Source organism: Antechinus flavipes, chromosome 1 (assembly GCF_016432865.1).
Source record: "Antechinus flavipes isolate AdamAnt ecotype Samford, QLD, Australia chromosome 1, AdamAnt_v2, whole genome shotgun sequence".
NCBI lineage: Eukaryota > Metazoa > Chordata > Mammalia > Dasyuromorphia > Dasyuridae > Antechinus > Antechinus flavipes.
Genome location: NC_067398.1, coordinates 484,008,480 through 484,022,797, shown reverse-complemented (window position 1 = coordinate 484,022,797; position 14,318 = coordinate 484,008,480). Strand labels below are relative to the sequence as shown.

General features: G+C 33.0%; 1 protein-coding gene across 1 annotated transcript in view; it reads left to right on the top strand.

The window, feature by feature from the left end:
• DSG2 (desmoglein 2) overlaps nucleotides 1–14,318 on the top strand; it is a 40,011-nt gene that overhangs the window by 15,288 nt on the left and 10,405 nt on the right. The window contains exons 2-10 of the mRNA XM_051973767.1: nucleotides 4,940–4,983; nucleotides 5,836–5,985; nucleotides 6,826–6,987; nucleotides 7,139–7,283; nucleotides 7,684–7,850; nucleotides 11,993–12,130; nucleotides 12,263–12,448; nucleotides 12,557–12,822; nucleotides 14,130–14,272. Coding sequence (XP_051829727.1) covers nucleotides 4,940–4,983; nucleotides 5,836–5,985; nucleotides 6,826–6,987; nucleotides 7,139–7,283; nucleotides 7,684–7,850; nucleotides 11,993–12,130; nucleotides 12,263–12,448; nucleotides 12,557–12,822; nucleotides 14,130–14,272 — 1,401 coding nt within the window. The remainder of the gene's footprint in view (nucleotides 1–4,939; nucleotides 4,984–5,835; nucleotides 5,986–6,825; nucleotides 6,988–7,138; nucleotides 7,284–7,683; nucleotides 7,851–11,992; nucleotides 12,131–12,262; nucleotides 12,449–12,556; nucleotides 12,823–14,129; nucleotides 14,273–14,318) is intronic.

Here is a 14,318-nt window from a genome sequence, read left to right as displayed (position 1 = left end):
GAAGGATAATAGTATCTACCTTCTGAAGTTATTGTGAAGATAAATGAAATAATATTTATAAAGCACTTGCAAGCCTTAAAACACCATACAAATGAGAGCTATTAAAGAAATGTTACATACTGTCATAAGGATGGGTTAAGCTTCTATTTCCATAAATGAAAAGTTACATGATAAATCATTCAGTATAACTGTTTCTCTTTGTACCTCTCAATCCAGAGCAAATAAGAATATAGCATTGTCAGCAGCTGTTACCATGAATGAGGAAGACTTTTGCATCTGCATATCAAAGTTATGAAAAAAAGAACTAATAATGACCTTTCAGGGACAGATCCTGGAAAGGATATTTTATGGCTGATATTTGACTGCCAAAGTTTCCACCTTCTGATCAGATAGAGTCCAGAGTCTGGAAGAGAGTGGAACTGCCAGAGTTAAGCCCAATATTTTTGTCTACCACCTGCAACAGGGAAGGAAATGAGGAAAACATTATCATAGATTTAGGACTACCAGGGACCTCAGAAGTCACTAGGGCATCGAGTCCTTTCATTTTACAGATGGTGAAACTAAGACCCAGAGGAATTAAATGATTTGCCTAAAGAAGCATAATCAGTAATTTTTTACCACTGGCTCCAACTGCAGACTTCCTTCTCATCACACAGTAAGGAAGCTATTAGCAAAAAATATTTAATTGTCACTGATGATAATGGATTTTGAATGGCAACTAAAGTAGCTCTATTAGAAAGAACACTTAAAATCATGAAAACCTGAATTCAAATCCTACCTTAAACATTCAATGAATGATCTTAAGAAAGTTACTTAAACAGTCTGAGTCTCAATTTACTATCTGTAAAATGGTGATAATGATCACATCTGTTCAGTTCTTTCAGTCCCATATTTGACTCTTCCTGACTCCACTTGCAGAATTCTTGGTAAAGATGCTGGAATGATTTGTCATTCCCTTTTTCTAGCTTATTTTACAGATGACTAAATTGAGGCAAACAGGGGTAAGTGACTTGTCCAGGAACATACAGTCTGAGGCTATATTTGATGTTGTCTTGCTGATTCCAGGTCCCACATTCAATCCACTTGCTCCACCTAGCTGCCCAGTGATATCATGTACTTTATAGAATTGTCATGAGGATCAATAAGAAAACTTTTTTGAAAACTTTAAAAAGCTTTATAGCTTTTTAGATGTCACTTGAAGACTTGTCCTTTTAATTCAGGTATGTTCACCTGAAAGAAACAAGTAGGTTCTTCTAACCAATATTCATTCCATCGACTACGTATTACATTTTCCAAATAGAGAGTAGGGTAACTTATGGTGAGTTAGGCAAAAGAGATCAGCAGGGGAAAGGAAATATTAGAAAGTTTGGGTTTTTTTTAATATAGGGTTAATATAATTAGAGAGGTTTCATGCTATATTGGAAAGAAGGTCATGACATTCAACCCAACTACTACTCACTTTACTGTGTGGCTTTGGACAAGATAATGATTTTTTCTGAGTTTCATTTCCATTATGTCTCTACAATATAAAGGTTAGGCTAGGCATTCTCGAAGTCCTGAGCTCTTCTATCTCTGTATCTGTGATCCTAAAGTTAATCTTGGAGTGGTTGCAGAGCAAAATGAAGATGGGAAGATTGTTTAAAAAGATTTTGAGTTCTTCTAGTGAGTATTGATAAGAGCTGGAATCGTGAGATGAGGACACCAGGACTGATCGACTCAGAAGATTTTTGTGAAGAAACCTGTCTCACTTTCCCCTCCAGAGCCGTCTGGCTCCAGTGGCAAGATATAGATCAGATTGATTAGAGATGGTCCTGGATACAATGGGAGACCTTGACCTTTTTAAGCTATAAAGTCTTCAACAAATCTCAGTTTTACTAAGGCCACACCTATTTGGTGACTAAGGCTAGGTGGCAGTAGAAGCAAAGAATGTTCTCTTTCACCTAGTTAAATAAGTCTCAGAGGGGACAATAATATTCTGAAAAGAAATAGGGAAGTCGAAAGAAAGGGCAGGATACTAAGTTCAGGTTTGTGTATACAATGTTGCCAGGACTACAAGCGCATTTTAGGATTATAGTTTTAAAACTGAGAGGTAGTTAAAAAGCCACTGAGTGCAGTACAACCAAGGTCACTCAGCTAATAAATCTTTGAAACAAGAGTTTGACAGGTCTTTCTGACATCAAATACAGCATGTTATCTATTATGTCATGCTAGGGACAATCTGCAAGCTATTAGCAAGATAAGTTTTTGACTTAAGGAGCATCTAGGCTAAAGGTAAGGTCTAAGAGTCATTCACATAAGTGTGAGATTATCTAAGAAGACTTTTTTAAAATTAATTTTTAATAATCATTGCTTTATGAATCATGTTAGGAGAGAAAAATCAGAACAAAAGGGAAAAACTATGGGAGAGGAAAAAAAAACAGAAAAAAGAAGTGAACATATAGCATGTGATGATTTACATTCAATCTCCTTAGTTCTTTTTCTGGATGCAGATGGAATTTTCTTACCACAGTCTATTGGGATTGCTTTGGATCACTGAACCACTGAGAACAACCAAATCTTTCATAGTTGATCACCACGTATTCTTGTGTTATTGTGCACAATGTATTCCTAGTTCTGCTTGTTTCACTCAGTATCAGTTCATGTAACTCTTTCCAGGCCTTTTAAAAATCAGCTTGTTCATCATTTTTTATAGAACAATAATTACATTCTATTACCTTCATATATCACAACTTAGCCATTCCCCAATTGATAAGCATCTACTTATTTTCCAATTCTTTGCCACCTCAAAAAGAGCTGCTTTAAATATTTTTGCACATATAGGTTCTCTTCCCTCCTTTATGATTTCCTTAATATACAGACCCAGTAATGGCACTGCTGAGTCAAAGGGCATGCATAGTTTGATAGTTCTTTGTGCATAGTTCCAGATTGCTCTCTAGAATAATGAGATCATTCTAAAGAGACTATTTTTGGAAGAAAGAGGAACCAATAAAGAATGTGTAACATAAGAGCAGATAATGATTAGAAATGGAAGAAATAACTCAGTAAATAGCAGTTTATTCACAAAAAGCTAGTGAAATAAATGAAGCAAACATTAGCAAAAATTAAAGAATATTAACTGGAGAAGGAAATGGCAAACTACTCCATTATCTTTGCCAAGAAGACCCCTGGATGTTGTCATGAAGTCAGACATGACTGAACAACAGTAACAAAAGGTTAAGTTATATGCCAGGTTTTAAACATGGATCTTGCCATATTCTAAGTAAATATATATATATATATTTGACTATCCCTCACTAATTTTCTATGCTCCTACAAGACAAAAGAGGTTCAAAAGGAGGGGGTTTTCCCTAGCCCCAAGGACAGTATCCTTTGTTTCAGAGTATATCCTTGAGATTTAGGAAGCTGCTGCTAATCCTAAAGAAAGACAAGTCTAGTACTGTGGTCAGAGTAAAAATTAGATAGCAGGGATTTAAGAGTGAAGAGTATAGTTAAATTTAGTTGTAATTAAATTCAAACACTTTCAAGAAGATCAGTATTAAAATGAAGTCAAGAACTTTTAGTGATAAAGAACTAGAAAGCAAGTTGATGTCCTTTGATAAGGGAATATTGACACAAATTGTGATATGATATATAAATGTTATAAAATGGTGTTTAGTCATGTTTAACTTTTTGTGGCCCCATTAACCAAACTTATGAAGTTTTCTTGACAAAGATATTGGAATAGTTTGCCATTTCTTTCTCTAGTGGATTAAAATAAACAGCAATTAAGTCACCTGTCCAAGCTCACAAAGCTGCAGAGTGTCTGAGGACAGATTTGAACTTAGAAAGATGAGTCTTTCTAACTCCAGGCCGAGCATTCTATCTAAAGAATCTTCTGTTTGCCTCAATGAGATATTACTGTGCCATGAAAAATAGATGAGTAAGAATTCAAGAAGCATGGAAAGATTTATGGACTGTAACAACTGAAATAGGATGAAAAGGGAAAACAGAATACACAATGACTACAACATTGTAAATGGAAAAAAATACAAAACAACTGAATTCTGTGTAATTGATAGAGTTTTTAACCAAAGAAGCAGAATGCAGTGGTGTGAAACCTTGAGAATGTAAGGGAGGTGGAGGTGACTTGATTGAGGAGACAGAGCAGTCTTAAAAAGTAGGAGGCCTCCTCTTTCCCTGAAACAAAAGGGAAGAAACACAAGAAGGATGGAAATAATGAAAAATGTTAAGGTAGACAGAACTGGAATAAAGCCTGTCAAATGTCTTATGTCAAGATTGTGGGAAATTAAGAAATGTGGAGAAGTTTGGAACGGCCCTATGGGGTACTTTAAAGTAAGTTTATAATGTCAGATTTTAAAATAAGTGCACTTGGAGTCTTAAAGAAAAAGTCATCCAAGTACCTATATATGATAGCATAATTTAATTATTGTTCTCTAGTGCCATACTGGATAGAATGTTAGGCCTGGAGTTAGGAAGACTTATCTTCTTCAGTTCAAATCTGAACTGACACACTTACTTTCTATGTGACCCTGGAAAAGTCAATTAAATTTGTTGCTCTTGGTTTCTTCATCTGTGAAATAAGTTGTAAAATGGAGAAGGAAATGGAAAGCCATTCCAGTATCTTTTTGCCAAGAAAACCCCAGATGGGATCAAAAAGAATTGGACACAACAGAAATGATTCAACAACAAATTGTTTAGTGTGTTGAATTCAAATTTATTTTGATTTTGAAATAGAATAATAATAATAATAGTAATGGGGTTTTTTTTACTTCTACAACTTTCTAAGATGTGCTTTTAAATTGTATTATTCTTTAAAATATTAGTGCTATATTCAAGCCATCATGATAATATGTTTTGAATATTTAAGTAAAAATATCTTTATTCTATAATAATATCCTATAAGCAAATAAATATATATCTATATATATTTATTTATTTATTTTACAGATCTGCTTTCACCTTGGAAATGGACTTCACTTAGAGGTAGGCACCAGGAATGGGGGAAAGAAATAGTTTATTTGAAAAACAGAAGCTTATTGGTAAAAATAAAATTTTCACCTCTTATAAGGTCTTGAGAAGATCTTATAATGGCTATTGTAAAGATTCACTAAATGCTGCATTCCCCTCCCCCATCCATCATGTGATTTTGAACATCAGAATAAAGTGGGGGAAAGATCTAATTTTAAGGTATTATAGTATCATAGTCTGATCTTGCTTAAAATACTTAGTCTTTTTGTCAAAGATTGTTGTTTTGATTTTTAAAAGGCATTTTTACTGCTCTCTGATAACTAACATTGTAATAAGTTTGCCAAGACAGCTTCTAAAAGCAAGAGACACTTACCCTTTTTTTCATTCCTTAAATCTGTAAATTTTACAAGCTAGTAATTTTACTTAATAATGACCAAATCTAAGTCAGCTTTTCACTAACTTTTTTTTCTTATAATTTTGAACAGCTGACCAATGGTTATTCCATAGTTTAATGGCAAAATGGAGCCTCAATTTTAATTTAATAATAAAGTGTGAAGTAACTAAATACTAATATGTTACTAGCATGTAAGTTCTAATAATTTTTATGTGCCTTTCAGCCTTCAGTGAAAATGAAAACTCCAGAAAGGGTTTTCTACTATAAAAAATAAAAACTGATGTTCTAATTCTATCCTTCTTTGAAAGTTGTATATATTCTTTTTCATATGATTAGGAGGATAAAAATAGGCATTTGAAAGTTGGACAAATAAACTTAAAGGATACTGTATTTTGAAAATTGGCTCTATATATCCATAGTATAATCTCAGAAGGTTTAAGATATTCAGAATTCAAGCTTTTTTATTTTCATAGGTTTTATATACAAGTAATGAAAATGATCAGATCTCTCAGCAAGGGTATTTATCCCAACAAAAATTATTCCGACAAAAACGAGAGTGGATCACTGCTCCTGTGGCCCTTCGGGAAGGGGAGGACCTTTCAAAGAAGAATCCCATTGCCAGAGTAAGTCTGAGAGGCAAAATAAAATGCATGTTTGCTATTTGAAATATATAGATGTATCACAGGACCAAACCATGGTTTTTATCCTAAATCTTGGATAAATATTAGAATAATACCTTAAATTGTTGGTTTATAACATCCTTATGTTTTCAAAAATCATGGACTAGTATTAAAGCTTATACTCTTTTATTCAACAACATCAGTGCATCTGTTGTCCAACCTCATAGGAGAATGAGATATTCCTCATATTTCACAGAAATGAATTTATTTACTATTTCCTTTTAATGTCAAAGTGATTATCTTAGCGATCTGATAGAAATTCTATTCTAAAAATACTTGAGCATTTCCTTGATGGACTTCATTTCTTATGTGGTGTCAGTCTTTGGTATGATTCAGTTTTGTCCTTCTTATTGTCTTTTTTTATTCTCTGGTAGTCCAGGAAATAAGAAAAGGTTACCTTAAAAATTGACTAAGCAAGAATCACTGAAGTAAAACAAGAATCTTGTTTTAAATATAAGTTCATAAAGCATTCACTTGAATAAACAACTTCAGCTTTGGTGCACAGACATGGACAGATGTATATACTTCTCAGAGATTTTGTCCTGGTTTTTCATTATTTCCTTGGATAGTTTCCTTCAAAAAATGCAAGATATCATTATTCATATTTCTAAAGAAGTCAATACCTTTTTTAAAATTTTAAGCACATTTGAGAAGAAAGTAACCTATCTTGTAGCATCTCCACTCATTTAAAGGAGATTTTTCTTTTCCAAAAGTTTTTACCTAAAAATTTAAAGGGGTTTTTAAAAACTCATCAATGTGTTCAATCTATCATTTTTCTGCCAGATACACTCTGATCTTACTGAGGAAAGACACATAAAAGTTATATATCGTTTCACTGGACAAGGGATTACAGAACCACCTTTTGGTATATTTGTCTTTGATAAAAATACCGGTGAATTAAATGTTACTAAGATTCTTGATCGAGAAGAAGTTCCAATGTTTGTAGTAAGTGGATTATTTTGCATTTTTTTAATCAGCTGTTACCCATTTGTTTTTATGTTATGTGATTTGTTAATGTTAATTTTCAAATCACTTTTTAATTTTACTTAATATGAAATATTTCATTTCTTATTTAATGTATGTAATATGATTTCAGCTAACAGCCTTTGCTTTGGATGAGAAAGGGAACAATTTAGAAAGGCCACTAGAGTTGCGACTTAAGGTTCTTGATATAAATGATAATGAGCCTGTGTTTACTCAAGATGTCTTTGTTGGGTCTGTTGAAGAACTAAGTCCAGCAAGTAAGTTCTTACTATATTGTTAATAATCATTTAAATTAATCTTTGAGTAAATGTACTCTTAACTCTCACATCTTATTGGAATAAAAGAACTATCGTGAGAATAAACACTTAATAAAATTATTCTAAGCTAAGAACAATCTTTTTTTGAAAAGCTCAAAAAGATTTATATAATATATATATGTGTATGGGATTGGTGTTGGGGCAATAGATATAAATATACAAATTTTAAAAATAGGAAAGCAGAGATATACTTATCTCTGATACAAGTTTTCCTTTGGTTTATATTCACATATTTGACAACTCCAGTTTGAATTTTAAAGTTAAACTTAAGCCCACATAAAGTATAAAACTGTGGAAGAAGAGGTTGAATGAAGTGAATTTTTTTTGTTGTTGTTTCCAGATACACTTGTGATGAAAATTAGTGCGACAGATGCTGATGAGGAAGGTCATATCAATTCTAAAATTTCTTATAAGATTGTCTCTCAGGAACCTCCTCAACCTTTTGTCTTTTTCCTTGATAAAGACAAAGGAGAGATTCGAACAACAGCATTTATTCTGGATAGAGAGGTAAAATGGTGCTTTGATATTTTTGTTTCAATTCTCTTGGGCCCAGACACTTTAATATGTATTTCCATTTTTTTTTAACTTTTAAATTTCACTCTCATTGCCCTACCTTGCTTTGTTATTACCTCTACTAAAAGAGTAACTCAATCAGCATAAATTTACTAAGTTCTCAATATGTACCGAACAATATAGATAACAAAGAAAAGCAAAAACCCAGTCCCCACCTTCAAGTAGCTCACAAACTAATGAGGGAGATGTTGTGCAAAAAGTGTAATTTCAGAATATTTGTAGTGTAAATGGAGTAATTTCAGTTGGAAGGCACTACAGTGGGTAAGGTAGGTGAAAAAGGTATTTGGAAAGAAGGTGGGAATTGAGCTGAGACTTGAAGAAAATCAAGAATGCTAGAAGGCAGAAAGAAAGAAGAGGAGTATTCCAGATAAGGTGAAAATCTAGCATATAAAGCTCTCCCATAGTCAAGGAACAGCAAATAGCCTGATATAGCAGATTACATGGAGGGAAGTAAAATGTAAGATGACTGAAAAAAGTAAGAAGGAGCCTGATTGTGAAAGGCTTTAAATGCTAAACAGTATTTTTCAGTTGAGATCTATTGAAGTTTATTGAGTAGGGGAATGGTTAGTCAGACCTGCACTTTAGGAAAAGCATGGATGAATAAGAAGGCACTCAATTGGGTGGTAGCTATGTAAGTGGAAAAAAAGGACCATATAATATGTGTTGTAAAGGTAGAAATGACAACATTTGGCAATGGATTAGATATATAGGATGAATATTAATGAGGAGTTAAGAATGACACTAAACTTGATAGCCTGGGTGCCCAGAAGAATAGTGCTCCTCTCAATAGTAATAGAGAAATTCAGGAATGGGTAGGGTTTGAGAAAAGGATAATGAGTTCTTTATTTATTTATTTGATAGTAAAACTTTTCATTTGAATAATGTCATGTGCTCACACACAAAAGAACTTCCCAAAGATTGACATTTGACTTAAAAAGTCAGTAAATAGATAACCTTAACGGTAATTTAAGTAGTTTTTCACTGTCCTCTTCAAATAATCACAATAGATAACTATGTAACATTAATGACACTGCCTCCTCTCTGAGGACAAGGTCTGTTATAGTTTAACCTACATCATATTCTTTAGAGCCCTGAGGGTGTAATGAAGGCCATCTTTTCTGCAATTGGCTTAACACCTCACCAACTATGTTCACCACACTTTTAGGGACCCTGTGACTAACACTCCAGTTCCATTAAGAGCTATTTACTTCAAAGATATAGTAAGAAAAAAAAACATATAAACAATTCCCCTAGTACTTTGAGAGCATAATCCACCCTTTCTCTTCATTATTATTGTACAGTAATTTTAGTCATGTCCAAGTGTTCATGATCCCATTTGGGGTTTTTTTTTTTAAATAGATCCTGAACTGGTTTGCCATTTCTTTTTCCTGCTCATTTTATTATAAATAAACTGAAGCAATCAGGATTAACTGACTTTTCGAAAGCCACACGGCTAGTAAGTGTCTGAAACCAGATTTGAACTCAGAAAGATGAGTTTTCTTAAGAGCCATTCCATATACTGAGCCATCTAGATTCCCCTGTAATCCATCCTATACCACCTCAGTCCCTGGATAGAGAAAAAAAATAGGCTTATAATTTAATGGGCATTGCCAGACCATTGTTATTTGGTTGAGTCCCTTCTGGGCTGGTTTTGACAAATGAACTTTCTGAAGCATGATGAGTTTGAGATTAGATGTGAGAAATCCACTTCCAAATGTCCAAAAGGCATTTAGTGATGTGAAACTGGAGGTGATAAGAGAGATAAGGGCTGAATAAACAGACCTGGAAATTATCTGCATAAAGGTGATCATTGAATTGGTTGTTAGGAGCCAATGAGGTTACTAAGTAAGAAAATGAGTACTAAAGTGCCATTGTTTCGGACCAGAGTTTCTAAAACTTTTTCCACTCAGGACCTCTTTTCATCCAAGAAATTTTTACATGATCCTAGGTATATAAGCATATAAAACAGGCAGACAAATCAAATGCTTACTAGTAACAAATCATAATTTTGCAACTCTCATAGTCAGTAATGACACCACATAGGGTCACAACCCACAATTTAAGAAGCTTTATTCCAGACAGTTTAGAAAGCAATTTGGAATAATATATAAAAGATGTCTTTAAAATGCCTTACCTATTGACACAGAGATGCCATTGCTAAACATTTATATTAAAGAAGTTAAAGATAGAAAAAAAGGTCCCATTTATACCAAAATATTTGTAGTAGCACTTTTTGTGATAGTGAAGATCTGGAAACCAAGTGGATGTCTATTGAATTGGAAATGACTGAAACACTGTGTATATGAACATAATGGAATATTATTATGCCATAAAAAAGCATAAACAATTTAAAAAGGGAAGATTTACATGAATTGATAACAGAATGAAATTTTTAAAAAGTAAGAAAATGTGCACAATTTATAAATGGAAAGCACAGAATAAACAAACTGGATAGTTGTTTTTATTACTTATAATTATAAATTATATATTTATATATAATTATAATTGCCAGACTTGATACTAGAAAAAGAATTGAAAATATCTATTCCCTTCCCTTCATTGCAGAGGTGGGTCATGATGGATGTGGAATAATTCACATAAAATCAGACATGATTGATATGCTGATATCTTTACCAGTTTGCTGTGTCTAATTCTTAGTATAGTGCCTCCTCGCACATTCTAGGCACCTAATAAATATGTCTTGACCCCACAGTTAATTTGATTTACACTTAGTTCCCCTAGCTTTACTAATTTGAAACAAGTGTTCTCTATCATCTTCTTTACTCTTTGCTCTAAGGCAGAGAATATTTTTCATTATGTTTTTTCATTGTGGACTCTTGGCAATTTGATGATACCTATGGACCCCATTTTAAATCATTTTTAAATGCAAAAAGCAAAATATATAAGGTTACAAAAGAAACTAATTATATTGAACTTGTTGAAATATTTATTTTAAAAAATTTAGACTCTAAAGTTTAAAATACCTTATTCAAAGGGTGTTTTTAATAGAAAAATTAATGTAGAAGATATTCAAGGATCATTGTTTTAGAGCCAGAACAGACCCCAACAATCCAAGCCCATCATTATGTGGATGTAGAGAAGCTAGTTTTTAATGCCTGAGTTTATACAGATAATAAGTGACATAGATTTTTTTTTTAAATTTAGGTCCTTGGGCTCTCAATAGATCATGTTTTATCTGCACTCCATTGAAAATAGAATTTCTGTCTCTAGTCTTTGCCCTCGAAGCCAGCTAAAAGTGTTAATGCCACTAACATGCAACTCTATTAACTCATGCCAAATTTTATCAATGATTCGTGACATGGTAGCACTAGGAAATATGAAAACTCCTGGGACTGAATTTTCTCTGTCAAAGACATACTTCAAAACTCATTTTAAATGACTGGCCACATGCAAAATCAGCATAGGGGAAATTAAGACTGTCCAATGGTGAGCTTCATTATCACTGGACTAACTGGCTGCTAGGAAAAAAAGGGAAGAGAAAAGCCATGCTGAGAGATATTGTGCTTCTATAATTTTGAGACCGCAAAGGTTCATAGGATCATATCTATAACTAGAAGCAACCTCAGTCTTGTTTAATCCCTCCAGTTTAAGAACCAGTTTCAATCTCCTCCTTATATAGATAATGGAACTCAGGCCCAGATAAGTTAATTGATTGATTAAAAGTTATAGAAGTAGTAAATATCACAGGCAGAGTTTGAACCCAGTTCCTTCAATTCCAGGACCAGTGATCTTTCTAGTCTAGTATGGGCTCCTTTGTAAAAATACAAAGATATGGGAGTAATTTTTTTTTCCTGAAAACAATCAAAAAAGATGATAATAAGCCTGTAGAAGTAGAAAGGAAGTGAGAGCCAAAAAGGCAATTTAATCCATTTGTTTAATTCTTTCAGATATGGAAACTGAGGCCTGAAAGATTATATGATTTGTCTAGTAAATGCTAATAAAAGCCACATCTTCTGATTTTCTTAAACCTTGTGATCTTTCCATTATACCAGAAACTCAGATTTGTGTAAAATAATTGATTTTAATTGATGGTTGTTTTTCACTGCTAAAAACAGAAACATAGCCACTACAGTCTCATTGTTGCAGCAACTGATGGAAATGGAGAAAAAACAGACAAACCAGTGAATCAAGCCAAAGTACAAATTAGCATTTTAGATGTCAATGACAATATACCTGTGCCTGAATTTGAGATGGTGAGTTTATGCCAGGCGTGTATGTGTGTTTGTGTACTAATACAATCTAACTATAATAAAATAATTTCAGTTAAGTTAAGTTGAACTAAATGAAGAATAATTAACTTAAAGCAATGTGTCCATCTGTTGTAGTACGAAGGATCAATTGAAGAAAATCAAGCAAATGTGGAAGTCATGCGTATAAAAGTAACCGACTTGGATGAAATAGGTTCAGATAATTGGCTGGCAAATTTTACATTTCTTTCAGGAAATGAAGGGGGTTATTTTCATGTAGAGACAGATGTTCAAACAAATGAAGGAATTGTAACTCTTATTAAGGTAGGTATTCTGAATTTTAAAAGATTTGAAAATATTACAATTTTAATGGAATTAATGACTTTTTCCATTAGATCCAGGGCTTAAGGCATTTACTTTTTTGTTTCTTAGGAAGTGAATTATGAAGTACTGAAGACTCTTGACTTGAAGGTCCTTGTCACCAATAAAGCACCATTTCACAAATCAATTAGAAATAAGATTGAAGCAAAATCTGTTCCTATCAAGATCAAAGTGAAAAATGTCATAGAGGGTGTTCATTTTAGACAACAAAAAATTGTGATCCAAACCAGTGAACACATGGAAAGGTCAGAAATAGGTAAAATTATTGGAAAATATGAAGCCTATGATGAGGATACTGGACAAATAGCCCAAGTAACGTAAGATATTTGTTAACTTTTTTTCTCTTTAAATGTTGTTTCTAACTTTTATTAAAATTATGATAGAATGCAAAGATCTCATCAGTATCCAAGTCCTATTCTTTGTATTCCCCAAAGAAAGAACAAACCTCCTCTTTTTGAAAGTTTCATGGAATTTCTGGGTTGAAAGAAGCTTCAGAGAGTGATTCTAATATATAAGAATGGTTTCTCTCACATTCTGTAAAAGTAGCCCAACTTATCCTGATTTAGAGACCTGCAAGTATGGGGAAAAACATTTTATTGTCTCCCACGGCAGTCCATTTTACCTTCAATCAATCAATAAACAATTGTTAAGTGCGTACTACGTGCCAGGTACTGTGCTAAACTCTAACTTCAAACAGTGCTATTGTAAAGCTGTTTTTGTCAATACTGAACATAAATCTGACCTTCTGCAGCTTCTACTTATTTGACCTAACTAGCTCTGTCCTCTAGAGCCAAAAAGAACACAACTGCTTTTAGGTAGTCCTAAGTACCTTCCATCTACCTTTTATAGCATGTTTGATCCAGTTGCCATGCTTAGGTTTTGTTACACTTTGTCAGTGATCTTCCTAAAATACTCTGAATGTGTTCATACCAATACAATGGGATTGTAACTTTGGTAGTTCTGGATACTGTGTCTCCTTTTTATTTCAAAAGAAATTGTAATCATTTACTGCTTCTCATGGCAAAAAGTGTTTGTGTTACATAAGAAACAGAAGAAATAAATAATGGAATCTTAGAATTGGAAGTGAAAGAATTTGAGAGTTAGAAGGAACTTTATCCAGTTCAATCCATAATTAGAAGAAATAGACACATACCTAATAAGTAGCCATCTAGTCTATTCTTGAAAACTTCCACTGACAGGGAGTCCATCCCTTCTTCAAACAATCAATAAATATTTATTAAGTAGCTATTATGTTCCACACTCTGTGCTAAGCACTGGAAATACAAAGAGCAACAAAAAGTAGTCCCTAATCTCAAGGAGTTCACAGTCTAATCAAGGAAACAGTGAACAGATATATACATGTTTATTTGTATGTATATATGTATATACCCAAGATAAATTGGAAATAATAAATGGAGTGAAGGTACTAAAATTAAGAGGGCTTGGGAAAAACTTCCTATAGAAGAGATGAGAAGCTGGAATTTAAAGGAAGATAGTCCATCATCATTAGAAATTTTTTTTTTCTGACATCAAGTTTAAATTTGGCTCTTCATATTTTCTATAAAAAAAAATAATGGTCAACTTGTTTACAACCTAATCATTTTTATTTGTAATCTCCGAACAGGTATGCCAAAGGAGAAGATATCGACAATTGGATCACAATAGATTCAGTCACATCTGAAATCAGACTTGCTAAAATTCCTGATTATGAATCTAAATATGTCATTAATGGCACTTACTATGCAACAATCTTAGCTATAACTAAAGGTAAGTTTTTAAATAGTTTTATCATTCTGCCCATATATATTGCTCA